Source organism: Rhinolophus sinicus, chromosome 2 (genome assembly GCF_057876585.1).
Source record: "Rhinolophus sinicus isolate RSI-liver-muscle chromosome 2, RSI-T2T, whole genome shotgun sequence".
Lineage (NCBI taxonomy): Eukaryota > Metazoa > Chordata > Mammalia > Chiroptera > Rhinolophidae > Rhinolophus > Rhinolophus sinicus.
Genome location: NC_142502.1, coordinates 40,892,977 through 40,908,135, shown reverse-complemented (window position 1 = coordinate 40,908,135; position 15,159 = coordinate 40,892,977). Strand labels below are relative to the sequence as shown.

At 36.4% G+C, this 15,159-nt stretch overlaps 1 protein-coding gene across 6 annotated transcripts in view; it reads left to right on the top strand.

Annotated features, from left to right (window-relative positions):
• NT5DC1 (5'-nucleotidase domain containing 1) overlaps positions 1 to 15,159 on the top strand; it is a 125,226-nt gene that overhangs the window by 83,719 nt on the left and 26,348 nt on the right. For all 6 annotated transcript variants that reach the window (XR_016020195.1, XR_012496720.2, XM_088795501.1 and 3 more), the window contains exon 7: positions 14,617 to 14,791. Coding sequence is in view for 4 of the 6 variants with exons in the window: in XM_088795501.1 (XP_088651627.1) it covers positions 14,617 to 14,791 (175 nt within the window). In the remaining 2 variants the exon portion in view is untranslated. The remainder of the gene's footprint in view (positions 1 to 14,616; positions 14,792 to 15,159) is intronic.

Sequence of the window (15,159 nt, the reverse complement as noted above, 5' to 3'; positions counted from 1 at the left end):
ATTAAAACAACAGCTGTTTTTATTACTACTGTTAAACAAGTAAATTCATAAGCTCTATGGAAAAAATTAGAAAGAGTTAGAGTTCTTTATTACCTAACGATTCCTGGAAAATCTCAAAAAGTGAGGAAAGTACAAAGGTTACAAATCATAGTAGGAGTAATTGAAATGCCCTCCCCCAAAAAAGTTGGGGTGTTATCTCCCCCCCATAAGAAGTTTTTTTTTTCCTAACATGTCTTTTGACTTCTTAATACAAATGCTTATAGTTAGGTTTAATAGACTACTGTCTCTGACAGAATATGATAATTAGAAAAAAATTTCTTACGCAGAGACAGGAAATAATGAAGTTAATATAAAATGTTGTTTAATGCAAATTTGAACAAACCAAATTACCAAATGCTTGCTTTTCTAAATTGAACAGTCTTACAATGTTGTGTTACATAGATTCTCTTTAATTTCTGATTTAACACTTGCCTCTACTAGATTCGTAGATTCATTATATGGTCATGAAAATATTGTATCAGTTCTTTATAATTACTGTTGTTAAATACTGTTTAATATGAATATACTATCAGCTAAGTGAACATTTCCAGTCCCCCAGAAGTCCTCCTCATGCTCTCTTCCAGCCAATATCCACTGTCTGGAGCAACATCTAAAACCACAGATTAATTTTGTCTCCTTTTTAACTTGATATAAGTGAAATTAAGCTGTATGTATGCTCTTATGTCTGGCTTTTTTCCTCAACATTTTGTTTCTATAATTTACTCCTATTGTTAACCTAACAGTAATTTACTCATTTTTATTACTGTACAGTATACCATTGTATGGCTATACCATAATTTATGTACCCATTCTACAGTTGATAGACATTTAGGTAAATTTAAATTGGGAACTATTACAAATAATATTTCATGAACATTATTTACACGTATTTTGTGTACCTATTTATATGTTCCTCTTAGATCTATACCTAGGAGTAGAATTGCTACATTGTAGGATAAGTGTGTGTGTGTGTGTGTGTGTGTGTGTGTGTGTGTGTGTGTTCATGTTCAATTTTGGTAGATAATGCCAAACAATTTTCCAAAGTACTTGTACAGTGTGGGAGAGTTCCAGATTGTTTGTATTTTCAATATCCTCACCAGTACTTGATATTGTTAGGATTTTTAGGGAGACCACTTAATATCTGTAATGATAATCATAGTTTAGCTTTTGGAAAAAAACAGAAGGGGCTAGTTTAACAGTTTTAGACCACAGACACCCCTACACACACACACACACACACACACACACACACACACAGAGTGATCATCAAATGTATCCACTCCCAACTTTCCGTAGATCCATAAAACACCTTGAAGACTCTGTGGCCTTTGACCCAGTTCACTGTGGGCAATATTGTGTTTCCCTGAAAATAAGACCTAGCTGGACTTTATGCTCTAATGTGTCTTTTGGAGCAAAAATTAATACAAGACCTAGTCTTATTTTACTATAATATAAGACTGGGTCTTTATATAATATAATATAATATAATATAATATAATATAATATAATATAATATAATATAATATAATATAATATAATATAATATAATTAATATAATATAATATATACCAAGTCTTATACTAATTTTTGCTCCAAAAGACACATTAGAGCTGATAGTCCGGCTAGGTCTTATTTTCGGGGAAACATGGTATAATTTGCACTTTGATCCATGGTAAGAGAGGACGATGCACTGCTGTGAGTCTGAAGGCTTTTGGCGGGGTAAGAAATACTTGAGGAGTTAATGATACTGGAATTTGCCAAGTACTCTCAGAGTGTGTTTGGTGAATTTTTATAATAAAATAATTTGACGTAAATAGCCTTCAGTTCACCCAGTTGAATTCAGTAAACATTTTTTTGGTGAGTATTTCATTCCCAGCTTTGTAAACTTTGTATATTATAGAAATGCAAAAGGAATGAAAGATGGTGACTAATAAAGATACAAAAAGATGCTCTTTTTATGAATAGTCATGTAAATGCAAGGTAAAATCACAAAGGACCCATTTTTCACCTAGTGGGTTGGCAAAAATTAAATCTGGTAAATATGTTCTAGTGAGAGTGAGGGGGAAAGGTATGCACATACATGCTGCTAAAATGTAATCATTCTGGAAGGAAAGTCAGTATAGCTACTAAAAATAGAAATGTGCATATGCGGTGACCCAGCAGTCTCATTTGTAGGTATAAACCCTAGAGAAATAACTCACATGAGCACAAGGAATCGTATACAACGATGTTAACCTCAATATTTGTAATAAGGAAAAAACTTATCAATAAAGGAGTGGCATAGTCATCCATGGTATATGCATACACTGGATTGCTATGCCGTAGTTCATAAGAATGAAGCATCTCTAGAATGTAAGCTCTCTGAGGGCAGGAATTTTGCTTTTGTTCATTTCTGTGTTTCCAGCAACTAGACCAATGCTCAGTAATTACTAGTTGAGTGCATTGGTAAGTACATGGCTAGACCTCTATATCATGTTCTTGAGTGAACAAAGCAAATTGCAGAAAATTTGTATTGTAAAATATACGTGCATGTGTGTAAGTCCATAAAAACTTAACTGGAAAGGTTCAACAATGATACCCCTACAGGTAGACAAAGGACCAGAATGTGGGAGTAGTAAGGAAAATTTTGGACTTTCCTGCAGTGCTTCAAATTTGGAAAAGGATACTGTTTTCTTACAGTACTTGGGTAATTACAAGATATTTCTTAAATGGTATTTTACTATGGAAAAATAATTTCTCTGTTATCCAGCAGGTTGAAACTGACTGAGGGAGGAGCTCCTCCCTCGGGAGTCCCACGGCTTCCACACAGCTATAGAGAGGGTACGGGCTTGCTGGATTGTTTCCCGAAGGGAGTTCCTTAAAAATATGTGGAATAAATTGGAAAAAAAGCTGTCCAGTGATTCTGCATATTTCTTTAGGAATAAACCAGCTATTTTTATGTTTCCATCTGTGTTCTGATTTTATGTTTAAAGGATGCATTAAACGTTTATTTTAACTAATTCCATTCACATATCTTTACAAAAGTATTTAAAATACTTTAATACAGGAGATAATCAGGTTAGTAGAAGTAGGCTGTGAGAAATAAGGAATGAAAGGACCAGGAGACTAGGATGTTCGTTCCATCATGTTTTTTCCCCTATTGTGTGATGATCGGCAAGGTAACCCTCTCTAGGCCTCGTTTTCAAATCTGCACAGTGAGGAGATGGGGTTTTGTGGTCTCCATGGTTCTCTGCTCAGTTCTCTGTGAGAAATGATATGTAATGGAGCAATGGGCCATCCAGCCTTGTGTTTTGCCCTGGAAATGACAAAAAGAGGCACTGCCCTGCAAGTAGACGTTTGGGTTTTTTTCACAATGTGTTTTGAAGTTAAGTACCACTTTGATAAGAGAAACCTTGCATTTTGGATCCATGCTGGGCAATTCCATGATGCATTGTGGCCCAGAGTAGTTTACAGTTGATTAATTGCCTGTACTTAAGCCAGAGTAGCTAACATAGAGTGTTTACTAGGTGGCAAGCACTGTGCTAAGTGTTTCGCATGTATTACAGCGTTTGACCCACACAATAACCTTATGAGGTGGATTCTGTAATTATCATCATTTCACAGATAAGCCAATAAAATGTCTGCATGACTAAGACATTTACCCAAGTAAATGATTGCACAACTGAGTCCTGAATCAGGACTGTCCAATTTGGATACAGGACCACCCAGGAATACCCAGGACCACATCCTGTAATATGTTTTACATATGTGTGTCTACTCTGTACAGAACTGCTCTGCCCTTTGAAGATTTTTCAGTAGGAATGGAATAGCCACTCTACTTAATAGCAACAGCCATTACTTAATGAAGTCATCTGCAAATCATGAATTCCTTTCTTCCTTACCTCCTACTCTACTCTATAATGATTTAATTTGCTGGCATGAGACATTTAGATTAAAGTCTTTTTGAAGTTTTAAATGGAGTTCTTATCTGGAAGGAAAAACATTTCCTTTGTCATAGTTTTCGGTTAAGTTAGACTGTTATTGGTCATCTATGAGGTCTAATGCAATTTCCTTTTCATTCACATTTTTCTTCATTGAGTACACATAGCTCATTTAGTGTTTATTGCTAACATTTGCCAAACACTGTGAGTAAAATATTTGCCTCATTTAAATTGAATTTTGAATGTTTCCTTCTTGGTTATTGAGTAATTCCAGGCTTTTGGGTTCTCTGAATTTATGTTGACAGCTCCTTTCCTTTCAAAAAGAAATAGTCTGATCACTTATGTCATATGCTTTATTAACAAAATTTTTCCTAGGTCAAAAGAAAGTCAGAATATAATTGTCATCAGTAAATAGTTTGGTTTGGTTATTACATGTTGTTTTATTTGGGTCCTCTGGGAACTTGTAGGATCTCTGCATTAATAACTAGAACTGTTTTCTAGCAGATTTTTTGTGCTTTATTCTGAAAGGTCAAAGATATACACTAAATATACACCAACCAAATTTACACTACGGCTCCTAAGACCTTTAGCCTTGATATTCCATTTAATTAAAATTTATAATTAGTAGGCCTCATGTAGATTGAGCAGAAATAAAGTTTGTTTGACTACAGAATGAATATTTATTTTATTGAACCACATGGTACACTCACTAAGATTTCAAATGAGTATATTTAACCTTCTTAAGAGAAGTTTTCGTTACATTACCTTTATTGAACATGTTCTATGTGCCTAAAAATCTAATCATTATGGTGCTAAGCACTATGATGGCACAAAGAAAATTGCTTTATAGAGCTTAAGTGGAAGGTAAAAAATCTATTATACAATTAATGAACTGTATAGAAAAATCTATGAGTAAGAGTTGGAGTGTGTGTGTAAACTAGAACAGAGCAGTTGGCATATTCAAAGGAGAAAGAAAACTAGAAGAAGTGGAAATTAAGCTGACCCCTAAAAGCAGGGGGTATTTAGAAAAGTAGAGAAGGATGTTTTTGAGGGAATGGCTCAAGGCTGATAGTGGGATAGGATGAACAGCAAACATCTAAGCAAAGGCATTGCAGGAGGGAAAAATGCATCCTGTTATCTAGGCAATAAGAACAACCTTTGCTTCCCATTCAAGGTTCTTGCAGACTCTCAACCCCAGGCCTCTCCTGAAGTTCATACGCTGTGTCTTTTCTCCTGCGGTTCTCTCGTTGGATTGCTCTTTCTCGCCTTCACCAAATAGTCATTTTCTCCCCCAGCAGCCCTAGCACTTTTGTTGTCTGCCTGTCGCAGCATACCTCAAACTGCATTTCATTTCCGTTGTCCCCTCACCATTGAGACCTTCTTACAGGTAAGAACCACGTGGCATATTGGTAACCTCAGAACCCACATTATGCCTGGCCCCCAATAGCCTCTCGGGTAGATCATGTGTTTTACGGACAAGTGGGAAAACATATTTCTCTACCTACATTTACAATTAGCATCAGTAGAGCCAACAGTTATAGAAGTAAATGTTTTGTTTTGGTTTTTATTGTAGATTTAATGTGCCCTAAAGAGAGAAAGCAAGAAAGTCTCTTTCTTTCAAAACCTTTCATTATATATATAAAGACAAATTTTAACATCATTTTTAAGATTTTTTTTATGTTAACCCAGCAGACTTGTGTTTTGATTTTGGGTTTTAAAAGTCTTTTGTATTTTAGTGTTTAAAAAAAAATACATATGATTGCCCTCTTAATATGACTGTATGCTGTGTTTGTTAGTTCAGAAAAATACCCAAGGCATATAAACTTGTTAAGTTGAATTGGAAGGAGGAAGAGTGAAAAGAGGTGAAAGGAAGAAAGGAATCAGGCCAGAGAAGAAAAAATAGAGACTGAGAAAGTTAAAATTCTTTCCTGGCGTAGAATATTCTCTGGAAGCCAGCCATCCCCAGCATTAGTCACCTTTGAACCCTTCCAGCCCAGGTTCCTGCTGTTTTCTACCTGAGACCCTGCCCACTCCTGACGGAGGCTGCAGGCTGTGTTTAGGCCCTAAGGCTCCTACAGCTGTGCCCCAGGCGTTCTTTGTGCCTCATACTGGGTTATTGTAGAATGAGGGCTGGGTTCCCATAATGGATCCATTTCAGTTGTTTATGTTCATTTAGAAGCTGAATTTAGCATAGTATGTATGTACCAAATGCTATCTTGGCATTCTATTAGGCTATACACGCCAGAAGAAAAACCAGGTTAGAAGAAACGTAGTGAAAGTTCTATTCCAGGTTCTTTGTTTGTTAAAAGAAAAAATTATTAAATAATTGAGCACTTGAGTCCTCAGTGGGAGGCAGGTTTCCTTAAGACATTTATAGTAAATGGACCCTAATGTCTAGCTTATGACTCCTTTGTTCCTGTTATTGTTTCTGATCTCTTGTGTGCCTCAAAGCTGGAGAAGTCAACTATAACTCTTTTTTTTTTTTTTTTTTTAAGGAATAAGCTTTGGCTCCTCACTGAGCCTGTTTTGCCCCAAGCTATCCCATTTTAGTTCTAATTTTTTCCAGTTTCTTTCTTTTGGAGGAGATGGGAGGTTTCAAATCAAGATAATCAGTGGGCCTACTTCCTTTGGTGAAAACAAAACCTTCCAAGATGGTTTTGTGCCTGGCAAATACATGTAAAAACTATTTGAGATGAAACTTGCAGTTTATTTCTTTGAAGCTAGCCCCTAAAACTTGTCCCAGGTTTTACCTGGAGGCATCTTTAATTTGCTGAACCAAGAAAAACAGTCTTGTTTCTTAGGCAGCTAATTTGTAAAAGCTGCGTTTAGGCATTAGTGCTGTTACCCAACCAAAGTCTGTGTGCCCGATGCTCCGAAAGGCCAAAACTCAAAACATCAGGGTTTGGAGTAAGAAAAGGTTTATTGATTGAGAAGGTGCCAACAGAGACGATGGGAGACCTAGTGGTGCCTCACATCCATTTTGCTGGCTGGACCAGGCCAAGAGTTTAAGAGCCTAGGGGAAACAGGTACGTGGAAGTGCTGAGTGGGCAAGTTTTAAATGGAGGTCTTGGAACTTGGGCATTTATGGTAAAAGGGCATCAACACTGGATCTTCCTGAACAACAGACCGTTGGCTTCTGAAAAGGCTTTGGTTTTCAAGTTCCAATTACATCCTGGTCCTTTGGTTCCGTGGTTGAGGAGCAGGCATAGGACTGTGGTTCTGGGTGCATCTGGAGGTCAGAATTCTCTCCTCTGCACATGCTTCAGCTGCATGACTTGTGGTTTGGGTCAGTTGTCTCTGAAAAGCAACGCAGCACCTACCTCATCAAACAGGATAGGGCCGTATTGAGCTGGTTCTGCATTTACAGTGCCTTATTCATCCCAAGTTACAAGCTCTTTAGGTCTTTCTGATGATGTCATCATATCGTAATGTGCATTTCTTGGATCTTTCTCCTTCCTCTGACATTAACAAGGGAAAATATTACCAGTTGTTAGCTGTCAGCCCTGGGTTTGCAGTGTCTTCCCATGGCCCCTGCTAGTGTTCTATTAACAAACACACCAAATGAGCCTGAAAATGTTTTATTCAGAGACTAAAAATAAAGTGTACCAGAATCAGAAAGGCAATGGCAAAGGCAGATTTAGATTTGTTTTAACAGATGGCAGAGTGAAGAGAACCCTCTTCTGGCTCAGTACAATAGATTGTTACACCCAGGCCAGAGAATAACGTGGGGCGAAGTACTTCGTGCCTAGGGATCCACTATGATATTAATATATAAACACATGAAAGTCTATATATTGTCTTCCAGAAGGTAGTTTTGTCACAAATGATTTTCTGATATTCATTCTGCTGAGAGACTGCATAACCTTTAAACAAAGTCTCTCGAATGATTTCAGTAATTATTCTTGTTGGTACTTTCTAATACTGACTTATAAGTACTTGTTATTTATTGTTACTGTCCTATAATTATTAAATACTGTTTATATCAGGAATCAGCAAACTTTTTCTTAAAGGACCAGACTATAAAGGTCATAGGCTTTATAGATACTTATATAACCATTTAAGATGGAAAACCTTTCTTAGTTTGTGGGCTGTGGTTTGCCAACCTCTGGTCTTTCTGATCTCCTGGTAAGTCCTGTCTGGTAGCTGTCCCTGCACACACACTTACTTCTGCAATTATTGATCCTGTACTGTTTCTCTGACATCAAGAATGTAAATATGAATGTAAAGACAGTTCCTCTCCTAAAAGATGTCACGTTTGTACAAATTGGCAGCTACAAAATAGTCATGGGGATATAAAAGTACAGTGTACGGAATATAGTTAATAATATTGTAATAACTATGTATGGTGCCAGAATGGTACTAGACTTAACCACAGGGATCACTTCATAAATTACAAATGTCTAACTGCTATCCTATCCACCTGAAACGATAATATAAAAGAGTGTTGAATGTCAGCTGTAATTGAAAAAGAAAAAAGAATTCTGGCTTAGGGCATTATTATTCCTCAAGCAGTGTTGCAGAGCATTACATGTGTATCCTGTACATCCATGTTTGTTATATCAAAGGGAAATTAGTACTCTTCTATTTTATCATGTCCATAATTTCAAATTTTATATTACAAAATTAACACCTCTGCCAAAACAATTATCTGAATTAAAATCTTACTAATTTAAAGCTTTAGTATGTTTTTTCCCCTTTTTTTTTAAATTAACTTGGGGTAGTTTGTCCAGGTGAGGTGTTACAAAAACATTTATACAACTAATGCAATACAGATTTGGGGGGAAAGTGTGGTGAGAAACAGTAATGCCTCATTAAAAGATCTGCTTCAGTAAGTTGTGTGTGTTCTAGGCGTGATGTGGCACAGACCTAATCGCTATATAGAGATTTCCTGTTTATATAATACACCGAGACGAGATATTCAATAAGTAATCCTTTGTGACTCTAATCTCTATGTGTGTTCTGATGTTGCTTTCCTCTATGTTAATCAATGTTCTAAATGCTTTAGGCTTTATCAGTAAGAAAAGATATTTCTGAAGACACTGAGGATAATGCAACTAAAATAATTTAAGGAAGCAGTGCACCCTGTGATAAAATGCAATCTTTAAAATGCATGTTTCTTTGAAGAGCAGTTTTTTAAAGGAATCTCAAAGGTTTTAATTTGAGGTTAATGAGGGGTAAATGTTTCAAAAAATTATTTTTTTTTCGTTGTAATCACCATGTGGTTGTAACCACCATGTATTTCAGCGGTTGGTTATTGTCTCAGTTTCTAAGTAGCTCACATTTGAAGTAGGTGAGAAGTCAGAAGTACTATGTAGAATTTGCCTTAAATACTTGTTAATTTTGGTTTTCTTTAAACTGTTCAAAACATTTATGTTGAGGTGTATGTATATATATATATGTATATATATGTAGTTATGTTGAGGTGTATATATATATGTATATATACGTATATATGTGTGTGTGTGTGTGTGTGTGTATATATATATATATATATATATATATATATATATATGTTCTGTAAATGTACATACAGTAGAAACCTTTGGCTTATTCTTTGGAGATGATGGGTTCAGGGCAGCCTGACCCAAAATATGGCACTTTGACATATTATTTTGAATTAAAGTTACTTGAGCAACAGCCAGTGCAAGAACACTGACCTTCCTTTGTCCCCAGGAAAGCAGGAAAAAAATCTCCCATGTGAAGGTATCCTCCCTATCCCAAGAAGCAGAAGGCATCCTTATCTCCAGAGATAGTGGATTCAAGACTGCAAAAGCTGTAAAAACGGATGTTGCTACTTCTTTTTTAATTTGCTACCCTAAGCAAAAACCAGAGATAGGGGATTCAAGGCTGCAAAAGCTGTAAAAACGGATGTTGCTACTTCTTCTTTAATTTGCTACCCTAAGCAAAAACCCTTTGTTTTGTCAAATCTCAAAAAATAATAGTTTCTTTCACTTTACTCAATCTAGTGTTCTAGATTTCTTTATTTATAAATATATTAGATAGAAACAAACCATATAGGGATGGATCATAAATAGGAAATATAATGTTAAATTTCAGTTTCATCTTTTGCCCTCTACAAATAAGCAAGAGAAATTCAGAACATACTGAATCTATTGTTTATCCCTTTCATCCTTCAAAAAATGTTTCAGTATCTCTTGGCCAAAAAAGTTGTGTGCGTGTGTGTGTTTCACAAAATTAATTATATCGTTCCTTACAGCCAGTACATTTAGTTCATAGCTAAACATTTTAGCTGTTCACTAGCATGCTCTTCTATAACTTGTAAAGACTGTAAATGTCTCAGTCTCGCCTGAATTATGTTCTGACATAGAAACAATAGCGGCCCTTAACTGGAGGCTGCTGGTGGAGATGTTTGCATCCCCGCACCTCTCATCACCATGGACAACAGCTTTGGAAACTCTGGCCACAAATCATCCAAACAGTAGTGATACAGTTAAGAAAAATGCTTACTTATTCTGTGATAATAGAAATAGTGATGTGGCTCAATTGTCTATTAAACTAAAAAAGTATTTTTAATATTCATTTTGTCCTTTTTTTTTTTTTTTTTTACCATTAGAGGCCCCTAAATCCTGAATCATGTTTGATATATGCGGGCCATTTTATGTGCACATCAGACTGTTCCAACACTTTGCTGTTATTCCCAGGACTCTATATTAACCAGTTGTTTTAAAATGTAGCAAAGCTAAGCTTTTATTCTTTAGACCTACCATTTTAGAAAGTTTACTTTTAATCTCATCTAGACGCAGAAACTACTGGCATCTAAGGATGTTAGAAGGGTGGAAAGGCCAGGAAAATGAGTTACATAAAGTGGCAGTGAAATAGAATTCCTTTGAGGTTAAGTGAAAACACAGGCTACTTTGTGAGTTGAGAACAAACAAGGCCATTCCTTTCTTTCCACCTTACGTCTAAATTCCCTGTCTTGTTGAGTCAATGTTAATCTGTCAGTATCATAATATAATTAAACATGATTATTTTTTTCCATAGGGGTCAAAAGATGAAGGTATTTAAGATAGGGTGACTTTGATAGGGTAATTTTTTTTGTCACACAGGTTATATGTTACAAATCATAGTATTACTTTGAATATAAATAAACACAAATATTTCTGTGTCTGCCTCTGCACCTATTTAGGTATTCATTCATTGAACACCTACTCCATGCCAAGCAGAAAGATGTACTCCCAACCTTTAGGACTTTACAGCCTGTTTGGGGAGATTATTCAATTGACAATTATAATTCAATGTTACTTTGTTTAACCTAACTCTTCTGTTGGTTCAGTAGCTTGATTTATTTCAATAAAAAGATGAGTGTATGTTATAGACAATACTGTATTACAAACTTAAAAATTGCTAAGAGACTAGATCTTAATTGTTCCCATTACAAAATAGAAATGATAATTATGTAACATGATAGAGGTATTAGCTAAGCTACAGTGCTAATCATGTTGCAGTATATAAATGTAGCAAATCAACACATTGTACAGCTTAAACTTGCATATTACATGTCAAGTGTATCTCAGTAAATATAAATTTTTAAAAAGATGAGTTTGTATTTGTATGATTGCATCTCCTATTCCTTTAATAATTTGAGGTTACAAGAGGGATGAAAATATTTCCCCAACAGTCAGTGGTCTCTTACAGTAATCTATTGAGTACGTGTACAGGGTTTATCTTTTTTCAGTTTGTTCACTTCAGTTCTGACTTGTGAAAACAAGGACACCCCTATTATTACCTCAGAGAATAATTTTCCCCACCTAAACTATTATGCTTGTACTCTTGTGCATTAGGCTTATTAAAGGATACTAAAAAATTAATGTTGACAAGAATTTTTAAATACAGCTTTTAAAGGTACATGCTTTTTTTAAATTTCGTTTGGAAATGGGACAGTAACATTTTAACAGTAATTTATATTTTGATCACTAGGTGGCACTAAACACATATGTATAGCTAAGAAAAAAATTAGCCTTTTTCTCAGCAGTTGTATCTGAATACAAAAGATTAAGTATGTAAATGTTTTCAGCATTATAGACTATAAATCTTTTGTTATCCAGCCCAAAAAATCCCTATTGCTACAAAAGCTGTGTTTTTCTGGGCAAAATAATCTCACGTGTGACTCTTTGAGTTATAATAAATTCTGAGACAGCTTCTGCCACTACTTTGATAGTCACTCATCAAACTATTCTAAGCTACTCAACTGTATTATATTCTCTTTCTTAAATTAGCCCTATCTTACTAGTACCCCTTTTTTTACCTGAAAAACAGAAGATCTATTTTAATATTTTTAAGCTTTGGGGATAAAAAAAACTTTTAAAAATTACATAGCATTGCATTACATAGCTATACATTACATAGCTTGTAGGATATTGAGAGATCCTAGAGATTTACACATAAATGTCCCTGTAAGGCAGAATACAAGAAGAGCACAAATTGTTTTTGTCTTGGTCTCCTGATGTCTAAATATTATTCTCATAGTATAACATATTCTTTTATATTCTTTTGGTCTTGTTATGATTTATTCTTACAATGTATTATTTTCTGAAGGGAGATCCTCCATGTTGCAAATAACTGATATCCTTAATATTTAAGTTACTGTTAAATTATTTCACTTGACCAGACGAAGTCCAGAATTTGGGTGGTACTTCCAGCAGTGGTTAATTCAGTTTCTTAATCAGAGACCCAGTGATCCCATCAGGGCAAAGATTCCTTTCAGATTAACACTTGGCCATCACTGGTATGTCAGACTTGCACTTCTTGTTGAAGATAGCAGCCACCGTTCTAGGTAGGTAGAACATGTAGTGATAGCGAAGTCCAGAATGGGAGAAGGGCTGTGTCCTTTTATGTGGATTTATCAGCAGCACACAGGACTCCAGTGACCCCCAGCAGAGTTCTCAAGCCTCTTGGCCATGGCTGGGTCTCCTGCGGGGTCCTAAACAACTTACTGGCAGGGGAAAGAATTGCCATGATAGGTTAGGCTGATAGAGACTCACGCCCACCCAGAGCACCCAGCCCCTCAGAGGAGGATAAAACCTCAAAAACAAAATCAGAGTGCTTTCTAACAGAGGAGAGGGGGAGTGAATTTGGGCAGGCAGATGACAGTATTTGCTACTATTTCTGGTTTTGTTTCATTTTCTTTTCGTTTTTTGCTTAGAGACTCTTTCCTGTCATGTTATTCTTGAAATGTACCTCATTTCTGTTATTTCAAGTGCTTGATGCTGCACAGAATTGCAGGTGTAGCCTATACCTGTTGTGGAGTTTATCATTCAGGACAAGCTTGTTCACCCCTTGTTTTGTCTATGCAAGTGTTCTTTTCTAGCAGTAAAGAAAGTGAGAACTTGGGTTCTCTTTAACTGCGTAGTAGTGCTGTCATGCCCAGAGAACTGCGTCTCTAAAATGTTTTATAAATCTAGTGGCGTTTATACCACATCTTCAGTTGTCTGCTAAGTACCCACAACTTTCTAGGCATCGGGTCAGGCACTGTAAGTGCGTCTGACCAGGACTATGTCTGCCTTGGAGCTCAGCCTAAACACCCAAAGAATCCTGGCTCAGTGATTCAGGTGCTTCGACTTACGAGGTGTGATCACAAAATATGATGAATGTTTAAATTTTAAAAAGGTATTACAGTAAAAGACACATTGCCATTAATCCCCCTGCAAAACACTCCCCCTCACTTTGAACACACTTATCCCATCATTCTTGCCACTTTCTGAAGCAGTTCTGGAAGTCCTCTTTCATGAGTGTCTTTAGTTGCACTGTCGTGGCTGCCTCGATGTCCTGAACCATTTTGACTTTGGGGAAGAGCCAGAAGTCACACGGTGCCAGATCCAGTAAATAAGGTGGATGAGGACACACCGTCATGTTTTTATTTGACAGAAATTGCCATATACCAGAAGCGATGTGTGACACGGAGTATTGTCATGATGGAGGATGATTTACGGCATACTATAAAACACATCTTCTCTCAACTGTAGCTCACACCCGACTGACTGCATCATCGAACAGCTTGAAACTTGTCACACAGTTTTACTAAGGTTCAACACACCACTTCACAAATTGAAGATCCCTGCCTTTCCATTGGATGGCACTCGGCAGCAGCATTCACCGTAATTTTTTATCACACCGTATACATTGTCAACTGCTATGCCCTCTGGCCTGTTATGGCTTGTTTTTCCATTTGCAATCTCAGCGTCTCTCAGAGGCTCTTCTAGTCTGAGTTCTAGCTGAAGCAACACTAGTGTGACTGAGGAGGAACCCACTCCCTTCTTGCTGCTTCATGCTAAAGACGTGTTCATAGTGTATTCTCTGCATATTTATTTGTTATCTGTATTCAGCAAATATTGCTGAATGAGTGAAAGAATATTTACTAATCAATTGATATTTGAAATGCAGTAAGGTTTTCTCTAATTTGAGAATGCTGACTATATGGTGTTTGTTATGTTATGCAGTATCAGTCTTGTCAAGTAGCCAACAAATACAACTGAAATTTTCGGTCGTCATTATGTTTTTTAAGTAAAGGATCAGAAGTGTTCTTAAAAAACAGTACTAACTACTAGATTGTTTTTATCTATAATTTTGAGAAAGGTTAACTTGTTTGAGAATACAGAGTCAGAAAAAAAAAAAGAATCTTGATATTTTTATTTTTCAGAAAACTGTGGAATATATTTTCCTGAAATAAAGAGAGATCCAGGCAGGTATTTACACAGTTGTCCCGAATCTGTAAAAAAGTGGCTTTGGCAGCTAAAGAATGCTGGGAAAATTCTTGTGTTAATCACCAGTTCTCACAGTGATTACTGTAGACTGCTCTGCAAGCATATCCTTGGGTAAGTGATGAGACATTCCGTTTTCTTGATCTTATGATATCCTGATAGCAGGTTAGATCAGTGCTTTTTGGAAATGCCACACCATTATCTTGTCATTGTGTTAAACAATGAGTTTAACAATGGTTGTTTCTCATAACAGTCCTCAACATCTAGTGACAGCAACACACCCCAAGTGCATTTGAGCGAAGCAGTGTTACTGGGGTTCGGGATGCTCATAGCCCGCTGATGGTCTGGGCGTGGAGGGAACACGTGCTTCAGGCCGGCCTCCGTGAATTTGGTTTCTCAGCTCAAGTGATTATTGAGGGACACGGAGTTGGAGAGGATACTCCCTGACAGTGACGGGGGTACAGCCCCTCTGTAGCCTTTTC